At 46.9% G+C, this 11,324-nt stretch overlaps 4 protein-coding genes across 4 annotated transcripts; 2 read left to right on the top strand and 2 right to left on the bottom strand.

Moving 5' to 3' along the window:
* The first annotated feature begins 416 nt into the window (after positions 1-416).
* On the top strand, positions 417-2,442 carry BDW43DRAFT_21075 (glycosyltransferase family 20 protein). The gene is made up of 5 exons (XM_032039252.1): positions 417-906; positions 1,012-1,387; positions 1,443-1,813; positions 1,865-2,204; positions 2,262-2,442. Exons 1-5 carry the CDS (start codon positions 606-608, stop codon positions 2,320-2,322), a joined length of 1,449 nt encoding a protein of 482 aa, XP_031893914.1. The 5' UTR covers positions 417-605; the 3' UTR covers positions 2,323-2,442.
* Positions 2,443-2,520: 78 nt separating this feature from the next.
* On the bottom strand, positions 2,521-3,920 carry BDW43DRAFT_20997 (NmrA/HSCARG family protein). Its single transcript, XM_032039248.1, has 4 exons — positions 3,900-3,920; positions 3,591-3,821; positions 3,112-3,526; positions 2,521-3,047 (listed from the first exon to the last, which is right to left on the bottom strand). The coding sequence occupies exons 2-4, from the start codon at positions 3,762-3,764 to the stop codon at positions 2,719-2,721; spliced, it is 918 nt and encodes a 305-aa protein (XP_031893913.1). The 5' UTR covers positions 3,765-3,821; positions 3,900-3,920; the 3' UTR covers positions 2,521-2,718.
* Positions 3,921-6,685: 2,765 nt separating this feature from the next.
* Positions 6,686-7,235, bottom strand: BDW43DRAFT_20956 (uncharacterized protein). The gene has a single exon (XM_032039245.1). The coding sequence runs from the start codon at positions 7,202-7,204 to the stop codon at positions 6,812-6,814; it is 393 nt and encodes a 130-aa protein (XP_031893912.1). The 5' UTR covers positions 7,205-7,235; the 3' UTR covers positions 6,686-6,811.
* Positions 7,236-7,777: 542 nt separating this feature from the next.
* png1 (peptide-N4-(N-acetyl-beta-glucosaminyl)asparagine amidase) lies at positions 7,778-9,596 on the top strand. The gene is made up of 3 exons (XM_032039238.1): positions 7,778-8,653; positions 8,714-9,114; positions 9,167-9,596. Exons 1-3 carry the CDS (start codon positions 8,097-8,099, stop codon positions 9,580-9,582), a joined length of 1,374 nt encoding a protein of 457 aa, XP_031893911.1. The 5' UTR covers positions 7,778-8,096; the 3' UTR covers positions 9,583-9,596.
* The last annotated feature ends 1,728 nt before the right edge of the window (positions 9,597-11,324 follow it).

The raw sequence follows: 11,324 nt of genomic DNA, 5'->3' as shown, positions 1-11,324 counted from the left end.
TCGTCCTCAATTCAAGCCCATTGTCCAATGGTATCCATGACGTCTTGATTCCCGGGATGATCCGCGGGTCGCTTTTTACCCACCACGCTAAGATAGCGTTAGGCGATGATTCTCGTCAGTTCGACAAGTCTAGACCCACGACTCTCTTTCTATCAATCAGGGAAATTTTTCCTGCAGGAGAGAAGCACATGGAACCCGACGAGTCATTCAGTCATAAGGGATTATGAGGGATAATTGGGCAGAAAAGCATCAATGGAGGGGGATGATGGGGAAGGGGAAGAAAGAAAAAAGAGGAAAAGAGGAGAAGGATTGGAAGTGGATACTCTACAATACTGAAAAGAGGCAAAAAGGACCTTAAGCCTGTTTTGGGCCGCAGAAGACAAAAGACTCAAACATTAGTAGACAGAGAGCATCACGTTGCTTCTCTTCCTTTGTTGATTGATATCAATCAATTTACCAGCTCATCGCCACCTCCAACTTCTTTCTTCGTATATCTCCTCCTCGAATAAATAATACGATCGTCGTAACCCTATCTACCGTACTAGTTAATTCTTTTCTCTCAAGATTCCGTTGCTCATTTCCAACCCCTTACACCCTTCTTCTCCATGGCCACTGTCGACTCATTGCTGGGCGACTCACGCCTCCTGATTGCCTCCAATCGTCTTCCTATCACAATTAGACGATCTGGACATGGCAAATATGAATTCTCTATGTCTTCCGGTGGGCTAGTGACCGGGTTGAGTGGTCTCTCAAAGACAACAACTTTTCAGTGGTACGGTTGGCCCGGATTGGAAGTGCCGGAGGATGAGATCCCTTCTGTGAAACAGAGACTCAAGGATGAATTCAATGCAACTCCAGTGTTTATGGATGACAAATTAGCGGATCGACATTACAATGGCTTCTCCAGTAAGTGCCTTTCCTCAGCTCCCGGCGCCAGTGTCTGACTTGCAGCCAAACCCCCCCCCTTCTCTGGCGCCCTAGCAGCAGGACCGTGCTAAAATAACTCACTAGATTCGATCCTCTGGCCCCTGTTGCACTATCACCCTGGTGAGATTGTGTTTGACGAGGGTGCTTGGGATGCCTACCGAGAGGCAAATCTTCTATTCGCCAAGACTATTGCTAAGGAGGCCCAAGAGGGTGACCTGGTCTGGGTGCATGACTATCATCTCATGCTTCTTCCAGAATTGCTTCAAGAGCAACTTAGTCTCCTGGGAAAGAAGAACATTCGAATTGGATTCTTCCTCCACACACCATTCCCCAGCAGCGAGATCTACAGAATCTTACCAGTCAGAGCAGAACTCCTGCGAGGCTTATCGCATTGTCAATTGATTGGCTTCCACACCTACGACTACGCACGTCATTTCTTAAGTAGCTGCGCTCACATACTGTATGTATATCAAGCTTTCTTATCAGGTTACGGGATCAGCTGACAGTCCCTCTAGCGGATCGGTGACAACCCCTAGTAGCGTGAAGTACGAGGGTAGGACTATCAATGTGGGAGCTTTCCCTATTGGGATCGACCCCGACAAGTTCACTGAAGGCTTGAAGAGCCCAAAGGTGCAAAATCGCATCGCAAGCCTAGAAAATAAATTCCAGGGAACAAAGTTGATGGTCAGCGTTGATCGCCTCGACTATATCAAGGGCATTCCTCAGAAGTTACATGCACTAGAAGTCTTTCTCCAAAACCATCCAGAATGGGTGGGCAAAGTCGTTCTGGTTCAGGTGGCTGTCCCAAGTCGTCAGGATGTGGAAGAGTACCAGAACCTGAGAGCAGTAGTAAATGAGCTAGTGGGAAGAATCAATGGCAAATTCGGTATGCCCTTATGATACTCCCATCATAATGCCACACTAACAAGTACCATAGGGACTGTGGACTATATGCCTATCCACTTCATGCACAAGTCAGTGAGCTTCGACGAACTTATTGCTCTGTATGCGGCATCGGATGCCTGCATTGTTTCTTCGACAAGAGATGGAATGAACCTGGTATCCTTCGAGTACATTGCAACTCAACAGAAACGTAAAGGCGTTCTGATACTGTCTGAGTTTGCCGGTGCTGCTCAGAGCCTTAACGGAAGCCTTGTCGTTAACCCATGGAATACCGAAGATCTAGCGGAGGCGTACCACGAGGCAGTTTCGATTACCGAAGAAAAGCGTGCCATTCAATTCTCGAAGCTCTACAAGTATATTTCGAAATACACAAGGTATGTCTATACCCGACCGGGCTTATTTTTCTTTAGCAATATTAACGCCGAGTACAGTGCTTTCTGGGGTCAGTCATTTGTGGCTGAGTTGTCTCAATGCAAGTCATTGATAGACTAAGAACTGTCTCCCCTTCGTTCTTTTCTATCTTCCTCAGTACAGACAAACGTACGACACATATTCCTTTTCGTAGCGGCATAGCAAATGATTGTAATACATAGATCGAATGACGATCTAACGAAACCTATCAACAGTCATATTTTAGCTCAGTATAAATAGCCATAATGACAGTGAACTGGTGTTGACGGAATGCCAATGCGCGGAGTTAATTCATTAGTGTCCTACTAATCTTGCTTACAATGGAAGCTCATCATGTCCCCAGCTGGGTACAAACCTTTTTACACACAGAGAAAAGGACCACAGGCAGAACGGCCATCTATTTATTTATGAGGCCTGGTCACAAGATCCTCACCCCCCTTATCCAAGTGTATCAAAGACACAATCCCAACAGATAATCTATTGCCAAGCACCCGCATTCTTCTTAACAAATTCAGCAAAAGAAGTCGGTTTAGCATCAAGAAGCTTCAAGCTCTCATCTAGGCCCTGCCCAAGGAAATACCCAGGCGACTCAATCAACAGATGGTTCTCCAGAAACTCCTGCGCCACGGGCGGCGGAAGAACAGCTTTATATTGATCAGCGGAGACCGACACAAAGACAGCCTTCTTGCCCGCAACCTCGGTGAAGATGTCAACAATCTCCTGGGCGGTATAATAATCCACCGCCGCAAGAATCTGCTTCCCGTTCAATTCGGCAGCATGCTTAATAGCAGCTTTAACGAAGAGACCTATTCATCGTCAGACATACTCAATCCCAGTCTATACCCATGGAAAGTGGGACACAGAACTTACCGGTATCACTCGCAGCATCGAATAAGGGAAACCGAGCCTTAGCCCCATCAACGGGGTAAAGGAGCTGGTAAGCACCATCCTCGCCCTTATTAAGCATCTGCAGATAGTTGGACATGAAGTATCCGGGAAGGACGAAAGTGCAGGGGACGCCTGAGGCCCGGATGTATCGTTCTATTTCGGCTTTGCCGTCGAAATGGGGTACATGGCTGAGTCGGCCATTCGTTCCTTCGGTGACGTGAACGAGGGACGAGAAGATGAGGTGCTGAGTGCCGAGCTCCTTGGCTACATCGGCGACGTTCTTGCCCTGTCTGATTTCGGTGTCCTTGCTGACGTATTCCCAGTAGTTTGTTACCAGGAAGATGGTGTGGGATCCTTGGAGGGCTGTGCGGAGGGATTCGACGGAACTCAGATCGGCCTGTGCGAGGTTAGATAGATACTTTATAGGTTGGCCTGGACACGTGGAGATCTTGGGGACTGACTCTGATGACCTCCACTCCATGCTTTTGCAGCTCCTGGGCGGCAGGCTTGGAGGTATCGCGGGTGATGCCGCGGATCTTGAATTGTTTGGAGAGCTGGTGATCGGCTAGGATGTGTTTGATCACAGAGCCGCCCTGATTACCAGTGGCGCCGAAGACGGTGATGAGCTTGGACATGCTGGAATGTTGTTGTTTTGGGCTAAAAATCGATGGGTGTGTTGTTGATATTGGGATCTGATGTACAGTAAGTTGTGTAGCTATACTGTTTGCTTATTTGTGATTGAACCTTACTATAACAACATGGGTCATTACCTGGTTTAAATAACATTTCTCTGCACTCTATGTCCGATACTATATCCCTTGGCCCTCAGCCAACATATGTTCTCTACTACCAGTATTCAATATACTAGATCTCGAGATCCCGTGGATTCTATTGGCTGGTTCAGCAGGAGGGCCAAACATTAATTACCTCGGGTTTGCGGGGTCCGAGCTGAGTAATGCGAACATTTGTCACCCATTAGGCACCTCGGTTTGCAAGGTCCGAACTGAATAATGCTGCGCCACAAAATGCTATGGTAGCATTGATGCTTATGCGCCATGTGGTTGTTTGGCATCTCGTGATCGTTCAGCTCAGTCTCCATAATCAATTTAGGTTTCTGTAACTATAGAAACTGACAAAGATGTCGGACGCAATGGCGTCTCTGTGAGCACCTTTCCTCAAGTTCATTGTGGTTATGTCTATTGTTACAAGTCATGTTTACAAATGCTCAATGACTACTTGTTGAATGAGGTATGTGTCCACCTACGATGGAAGCTTTACAGTACACTTGGTTGTGGTCAAAAGGTACCGAGTAGGACTCTCGATATTGCGGGGTTGACATCATGCGATATCTGTGCTAGAGTAGGCTGGCCACGTCGAGATGATCGCCGAAGGGGGTTGACGCACCCCATAAAGTTGACGTTTTTAATTTTCCTTCAATTTGGGGCTTTCTATCATGTTGACTTCACCGTTTTACGAGCAGCATCTAGAACGGGGGTACAGGGTTGCAGAACCATTGTTACATTTGCAAAACACTCGATAAGATAGTGTTATATAATACGAAGCTTATCCATTGTCCAGGGACGTAGACCGATGTAGTCGTGAGATAATGTCAACATCATCCATGGCAAAAGATGTGCCATCTACTTCCTTTGTATAGAAGTGCTTTGCATGATAGGAGGGAGGTTGTACCAACTTAAGCAGGGTACGCGGCTTGTGGCCAGGGATGACGTGAGTGTAACCTAACTGGTCTCAAACCAAGCGACGGTCAAGCATTGTCTCGGGGTCTCAAAGCCTAGAACCAAGCCAATAACATGAACAATTGGTAACTGTACGTTTTCATGATTGACAATGGCCACCGGTAGCGTATAGTATAACTCTATGAGACATTGTCGAATCCTCCCGGCGCATAGATTGACTGGTTCCCGCTGCCAAGCTGTTGAATCATGACTCCCTGGGTAAAAACATGGATAATTCGATCATCACGTTTTTCTCTTTCCCTTTCCCAGACCGCTATGGGATGCAGATCGACTGGTCCGAGGTTGTTGGTTAAGCCTCACTTGGCCCGGCAGATGGCATGCTTAAGCCTGTGGCTTGGTCAGGTCCTACCGTCTCTCCCTCTGTCTCTTGTCGGACAAACACCCTGATTCATGCAGTGAATGCTACTCCGTATTTTCTGTCCGACCTTGAGGGACGATACGGGATAGTGAGAATAATAATAACAATAATAATAACAATAATAATAATAATAATAAATAGAAGAAAGACGCGAAAGACGAGAAAGACGAAGAAAGTAGCAACAAAGGACCCTGAACCTGGGGGGTTGAAAAAGTCAAAAAGTCGAAAAAGGAAAGGCAGAGGGAGAATCATCGAAGAAAGCTTCCAAGAGCGGATGAGGTATCCACGCCAAGCCCCCTGGACAGCCAGGGTCTGGGACTAGGCTTTCTTGTCACGTCTGGCCATCAGGGCGAAAGGGGTCTAGTCAAGTGGATCCTTGGGCTGCTCTAGCCAGATCTTGTCCTCTGCCAAGACGGACGCTTGCGCGTCTCCGCCACTATCTTGGAAGGTTGCCGTAATTTCTGTAACGCCGAGTCCTCTGGTCCTTATTTTCCGAATCCAGGGAAAGAAAAATCACTTATGTCCTAGAACCTGGTCGAACTGTTCAAAAGGTATGCTCCCCTACATACTGCACATGCATACATACATAGGTATGTACATGACGGTCGTAATGGCCTGATCAAGAAGGATTTGTTATGTAGGTGGCAATGTGCAGACCAGATACACAAGATGCATCACCAACAGTCAGTCGAGTGGAGATGCTTTCATTAGAGTACAGAAAGCCGCGTATGCACCTAGCTTAGAGACACAACAGGTCCTTTTTATATGTACAGAATCTGGGTGTGTAGGTATATAGCAAGTGTCATATAATTTGCGGCCAATATACGAGCATCCAGTATAAGAGAAAAAACAAAAAGAACTTCGAAGAATCTCAACTAAGACCAGCAATTAGGGACCGTCCCCTTGACTGAAGTTTGATTCTCATGAAAGATCATCACGATCTTCCCCGAACCGGTGTCGTTGGCTGATTTGGCGGGTTGGCGTGGCACAGATCTGATGGATTGTCTCTAGACTATGTGAATGATGGCGTATGCCTATGCAGACAGAATTTTTCAATGGTTCCTTCACTGGCCGTTCAATTATTAATATATTTCGGGCTCCCCCGATATTGGAATTATTACTTCCTGACCACGTTTATATTATATCCATGGTCGATGATTCGTCAGCAAATGAGGTAAGCGGGTATTCGAAATACTACGAATTGTGGTTGAGATTTCTTCTGGCGAATGGTCATGACATTCGTAAGGCTACGGTTCAAACCGCGCTCTTGAATTTCCTGATTCGTCGGGAAGAGGGACCTTTCTGCTCGTCTTGATGGGGCTGAGAAAGGACGACAACTGTCAGAATTTCCCCAAATTAACGCCGAGTGTGCCGAGAGTGTTCCCCCAGCGTTCCTCTAGCTTGTCCCGCGTGCTGGTTAACGTGCACGGTTCGTATCCTAAGGAAAAAATGGTGACATTTTTAGTCTGTTGATCAGAGCCGCGTAAGACTGAGCTGACGTTGAGACGAGGTCATTTGGGCTGTATGGCCAAATGAAGTACACTGAGTCTTCTATGTGCCCCTCCTATCAATTGGAGTTGGAGTGCATCATGGATGTACAGGACGTATCACAAAAAGCGGGTGATAACAGGTTGGGGTTTATCAATGGGCGAGTGGATTGCGTAGTCGTGTATGTAGAGTCGCATGGGATGAGACCATCCAGAAAGATAAAAATCCACACGGATAGGGCCAAGCTTTTAAGAGATTCATCAGCATACTCCTCAGCTGGTGGGGAGAGAGAACCATCACAATGCGAATGAAAAGAGTCAAACGGGTGGAGCTGGACGGATATGCTCGTGAAATCTTGACAGTCATGTCGGGATAAGCCGTTAACTTTTTGGGGGAGGGGTGTGTAGAATCGATAGAGATGACAACCCAAATTGACTGCCAAGTAAGTTAAAAAGATACATACAAAGGGCATGTATCGTATTGCCAAATCCTTTGGGACACAGTGCGTTAGACGTATGGAAACAGTTTAGTTTAGCGGGCAGCCAAAGGGTCTTGGCCATGGTTCAGTTAACTGTTTCGGGGCGGCACACACGCGGCTTGCGGTGCAAATGCAGAGCCCTGATTGGGGCGAAGACCCCAAGGCTGACGACGCTTCGCCCTCGCTGCTGGCGTGGAAAAAAGGCCAGTGACCTGAAAATTCATCAACTAGTACGTATAGTAGTTTAGTCTATCTACACTCTTCTCTTTCCTCTCCCTCCCTCTCCACCTAGACTGACCCTCTCTCATTCTTCCTCCTCTCTCCCTTTTGGGATCTACTCTCCTCTCCAGTCCCTATATTCTTTTTTGCTTTTCTTTTCTTACCGTTTTTTATTTTCTTTTTCTTTCTTCCTTTCTTTCTTTTTTCTTCCCCTAATTAATTCTTTTCTCTTCCGCTTCGTTAACCTTGAAGCCTTTCCTTTTCATCTCGAATTGGACTTGCAAGGGCGACAGAGTGAAAAATCATTTTCTCTTTCGTTGCTAATTCCACCTCGAAATTCTTTGTGGTGATTTGCAGTCGCGGACACGACTTACGTTGACCCAAACGCCAAGCGTGGCGACCGCTTAGTTGGGCTGTGCGACTATTACCCTACGGACTGACTTCACTAACCATCATCATCCTTCTTCCTTTCCTACTGACTCGACCAACGATCACCACCCTAGACTCTCCCTCCACCCTTCTCCTTCTCTCTTCTTTGACTTCGACTAAGAGAGAAAAGGACATAAACACTATCCGTCCTCGAAGGGTGTCATTGAGAATTCATTCAACCTGGAGTGTCAAATCCGACCGATCGCCGTTGGTGCCGTTCACCCCCTACCACACCACTATGGCAGATAGTATACACCACGCCCAGCGGGCGCAAACCTCTAACAACTTCGACGCTTCCGAGCTCACCCACGCTTTTGAACAACTGATGCGCAATAAGAGATTTCATCGTCTTCAGGAACACTCGAGGGCTCGGACTCATTCCCCGTCACCGTCTCCATCTCAGATTCCTTCGCCTGGGCCGTACGCACCACCTCATCCCTCGCGAGCACCACCACCACCTCCGACCGCAGCTCCCTTTCAGCCACCCCAATTCTCACCACAACCCCAACCGTATCGACCCACTCAAGCCTCGATGTTGCAAGGGTTACCAATTGTTCCATCGCCGCCCCAGGATCAGGCGTCGTTAAAATTCCGAAACCTCCTTCATGTCCTCTCTGTAACACCGACAAAGTACGAGAACCCAGGACTTCTCGACGAAGCTCTCTCCCTGATTCCACTTGACCGGTTGTACTCAGAGGCCGAGGAGGAGAGTCAGATTATGCAAGCACAGGCTGCTAGCATTGGTGGGAGGCCCGAATGGGGGTACCAAGATTGTGTCATCAGGGCTCTTTTGAGGTTCGTTTAATGGCTACTATCACAAGTTATGGCAATTAGTACTAACCGCGATTCTTACAGATGGTTCAAACGATCATTTTTTCAATTCGTCAACAACCCCCCCTGCTCACGATGCTTCATGCCTACAATCGCCCAGGGCAATACACCACCTTCGCCTGACGAGACTGCCCGTGGTGCAACTCGAGTAGAACTTTACCGATGCTCTGAACCAACATGCGGGTGCTATGAGAGATTCCCTCGCTATTCCGATGTTTGGCAACTTTTACAGAGCCGACGGGGTCGTGTAGGTGAATGGGCAAATTGCTTCAGCATGTTCTGCAGAGCACTCGGTGGTCGAGTAAGATGGGTGTGGAACTCGGAGGACTACGTCTGGACCGAGGTATATTCTGAACACCAGAGACGCTGGGTGCATGTAGATGCATGCGAAGAAGCGTGGGACCAGCCCCGTCTCTATGCTGAAGGTTTGTGTTTCCACAGCTGACTTTACTGACTCAAACTAACAATCATCTTCAGGCTGGGGTCGAAAGATGTCATATTGCATTGCATTCTCGATTGATGGCGCCACCGATGTCACGCGTCGATATGTACGAAGCCCGGCAAAGCATGGAGCACCACGGAACCGGGCTCCTGAAGAGGTTGTTCATTGGGTAATTCTCGAAATTAGAAGGAAGCGCCGTGAGAATTCTGGGAAGACGGATCTTAAGCGCTTGTTGAAGGAAGACGAGCGTGAGGAGAAGGAGCTTCGTCATTACACAGCTTCCGCTCTTGCTGCAGAATTAAATAACCTTATGCCTCAGAACCGAACAAACAGCCGACTAGACGACCAGAAGACCCCCGTCTCACGACAGGACGCAGCTGCAGAATGGCTTGCCGCTAGACAAAGAAGCTCCGGCCACTCTGGTTCGGACCACTCACAGGGTGGACGGTAGCGCTACACATGTGTCAGGGTTCTACAATCAACTCATCGTCTTACGAACCGTCGCCCGGGTGCAGTCCATTCTCTGACGGCCGACTGACAACCAACGCAAGGTCTTCGACCGGTATGACGATATAACGTGGTCAAGGTGCTTCGATATTAATCTCATTTCGATAAACACATGATACACGATGGAGTCCGCCAGCCTGTCATAGGATTTATATTCGACCATGACACGTGCACGGCTCTCTATAGCGGCTAAGATCATCCTGTGCCTTTTCATTTACAGTGCATTGATCCTATGAAATCTAAACGAATCGTCTACCGGTCGGGACCCTACTTCGCCTAATCAAGGGTGGGGTCCTTTTCATCCACACTTCCATACTTTGCTAGGACCTTGTCCAGCATTACATTGAAACCAAACTCTTCACCTCACAAGCCATCTGATTCGTGATTTTCACCTAAACAATCCTTGGTTACTAGTACAACAACAACAACAAACATCTCTTTTGTGGTCATTGACCTACACAATACCCATATCTCAATTTTTTTGTTTCATATCAACACATTCATTGTCGATCATCGACTATCTTATTTTTCTTTCTCGTTTCTCTATCTACATCTGGATATTCATTACGACGGGCATCTCAGGAATAGGGCATTAATTGGTTATCTTTTTACTGGGCACTCGGTAGGGGTTTTGAAAGGCGTCTTCCTATAAATTTTAATTTTCTTCTAATTCCTCTTATCTTTTTTCCCTATCTTCTTTTTTCATATGGGCTGGAGCGCCAAGACTGGTGTTGGCCAGTCAATGCCATGTATGTATGAGACACGGATGCTTCGGTCGCACGGCGAAACGGCATCGTTCAATTTCCCTTTTTGTTCTGAATCCTGGCGATCTCAGTTCCTCAGGTCAAATAAACCATTTCATTGACCAACGAAAAACAAACAAACCAATGCATCCAATCCTTAATGGGAATCAAGAACTACCAGTGCCGAATCGATTGTGTCCAGTGCGTGTATTGTAAGCACCAACAGGCAGTGATCCCGATACTCCACTACATAATATTAGGTAAATCCCCAATCAACAACTACCTAAAAAGGGTTCCTTGACTGCAATCTAGTCTTCTCAAGCAATTAATCAAGAAATAATGTCAAGAAAATCTCCAAACCACGACGAAACCCCCAACTCAACAAACCCAACTCCCTAATCAAACCAACCAAATATAAAAGGGCCCCAGGGTCCAAACCAACCGACCCCCTCTCAGATCTGAGACACCAGCAATGGAGCACCAAAAGAAAAAATCAAGAAACAAGGGGAACCACACCAGACCCCTAGGCCCCATAACAAGTTTAATTGCGATATGCAAAATCCCAAGCTGTGATCCGTCCATCGAACATCTCCCCGCGATTGAGGGCGGGTCCGGGTCCGGTCGGCCACGTCGCGCTGGTCGGTCCCTGGACTAGACGCACTATTTTTAGGAATAGAGAAGATCTGCAACGCGCCGGTTCGTTTTGGGCGATGGTCAGGTGAGACTAGGTTTCGGGTCCGAGGGCTTCCTTTTCCCCTTCTTTTTTATTTTATTTTAATTTTGATTTTGGTTTTGGTTTTTTGGGCCTACATTTTATCGTTTGGTCTGCCTTTCACTCTAATTTTATTTGTTAGATTGTTTCTTTATTTACTTAGACTTTTTTTTTTTTTTTTTTTTTTTTTTTTTTTTTTTTTTTTTTTTTTTTTTTTTTTTTTTTTTTTTT

Source organism: Aspergillus alliaceus (genome assembly GCF_009176365.1).
Source record: "Aspergillus alliaceus strain CBS 536.65 unplaced genomic scaffold BDW43scaffold_101, whole genome shotgun sequence".
Classification (NCBI taxonomy): Eukaryota; Fungi; Ascomycota; class Eurotiomycetes; order Eurotiales; family Aspergillaceae; genus Aspergillus; species Aspergillus alliaceus.
This window is presented reverse-complemented; position numbering and strand designations above follow the sequence as displayed.

What these genes read in the sequence shown, in the direction of transcription:
- BDW43DRAFT_21075 (XM_032039252.1), top strand. Translation starts at nt 606, where the DNA reads ATGGCCACTGTCGACTCATTGCTGGGCGACTCACGCCTCCTGATTGCC. An exon ending in AAGAATCAATGGCAAATTCG is followed by an intron (nt 1,814 to 1,864) that starts GTATGCCCTTAT and finishes CAAGTACCATAG; the next exon opens with GGACTGTGGACTATATGCCT. An exon ending in TATATTTCGAAATACACAAG is followed by an intron (nt 2,205 to 2,261) that starts GTATGTCTATAC and finishes CGCCGAGTACAG; the next exon opens with TGCTTTCTGGGGTCAGTCAT.
- BDW43DRAFT_20997 (XM_032039248.1), bottom strand. Translation starts at nt 3,764, where the DNA reads ATGTCCAAGCTCATCACCGTCTTCGGCGCCACTGGTAATCAGGGCGGC. An exon ending in ATGGAGTGGAGGTCATCAGA is followed by an intron (nt 3,527 to 3,590) that starts GTCAGTCCCCAA and finishes AACCTCGCACAG; the next exon opens with GCCGATCTGAGTTCCGTCGA. An exon ending in CGATGCTGCGAGTGATACCG is followed by an intron (nt 3,048 to 3,111) that starts GTAAGTTCTGTG and finishes GACGATGAATAG; the next exon opens with GTCTCTTCGTTAAAGCTGCT.
- BDW43DRAFT_20956 (XM_032039245.1), bottom strand. Translation starts at nt 7,204, where the DNA reads ATGCCCTTTGTATGTATCTTTTTAACTTACTTGGCAGTCAATTTGGGT.
- png1 (XM_032039238.1), top strand. Translation starts at nt 8,097, where the DNA reads ATGGCAGATAGTATACACCACGCCCAGCGGGCGCAAACCTCTAACAAC. An exon ending in GTCATCAGGGCTCTTTTGAG is followed by an intron (nt 8,654 to 8,713) that starts GTTCGTTTAATG and finishes CGATTCTTACAG; the next exon opens with ATGGTTCAAACGATCATTTT. An exon ending in GCCCCGTCTCTATGCTGAAG is followed by an intron (nt 9,115 to 9,166) that starts GTTTGTGTTTCC and finishes AATCATCTTCAG; the next exon opens with GCTGGGGTCGAAAGATGTCA.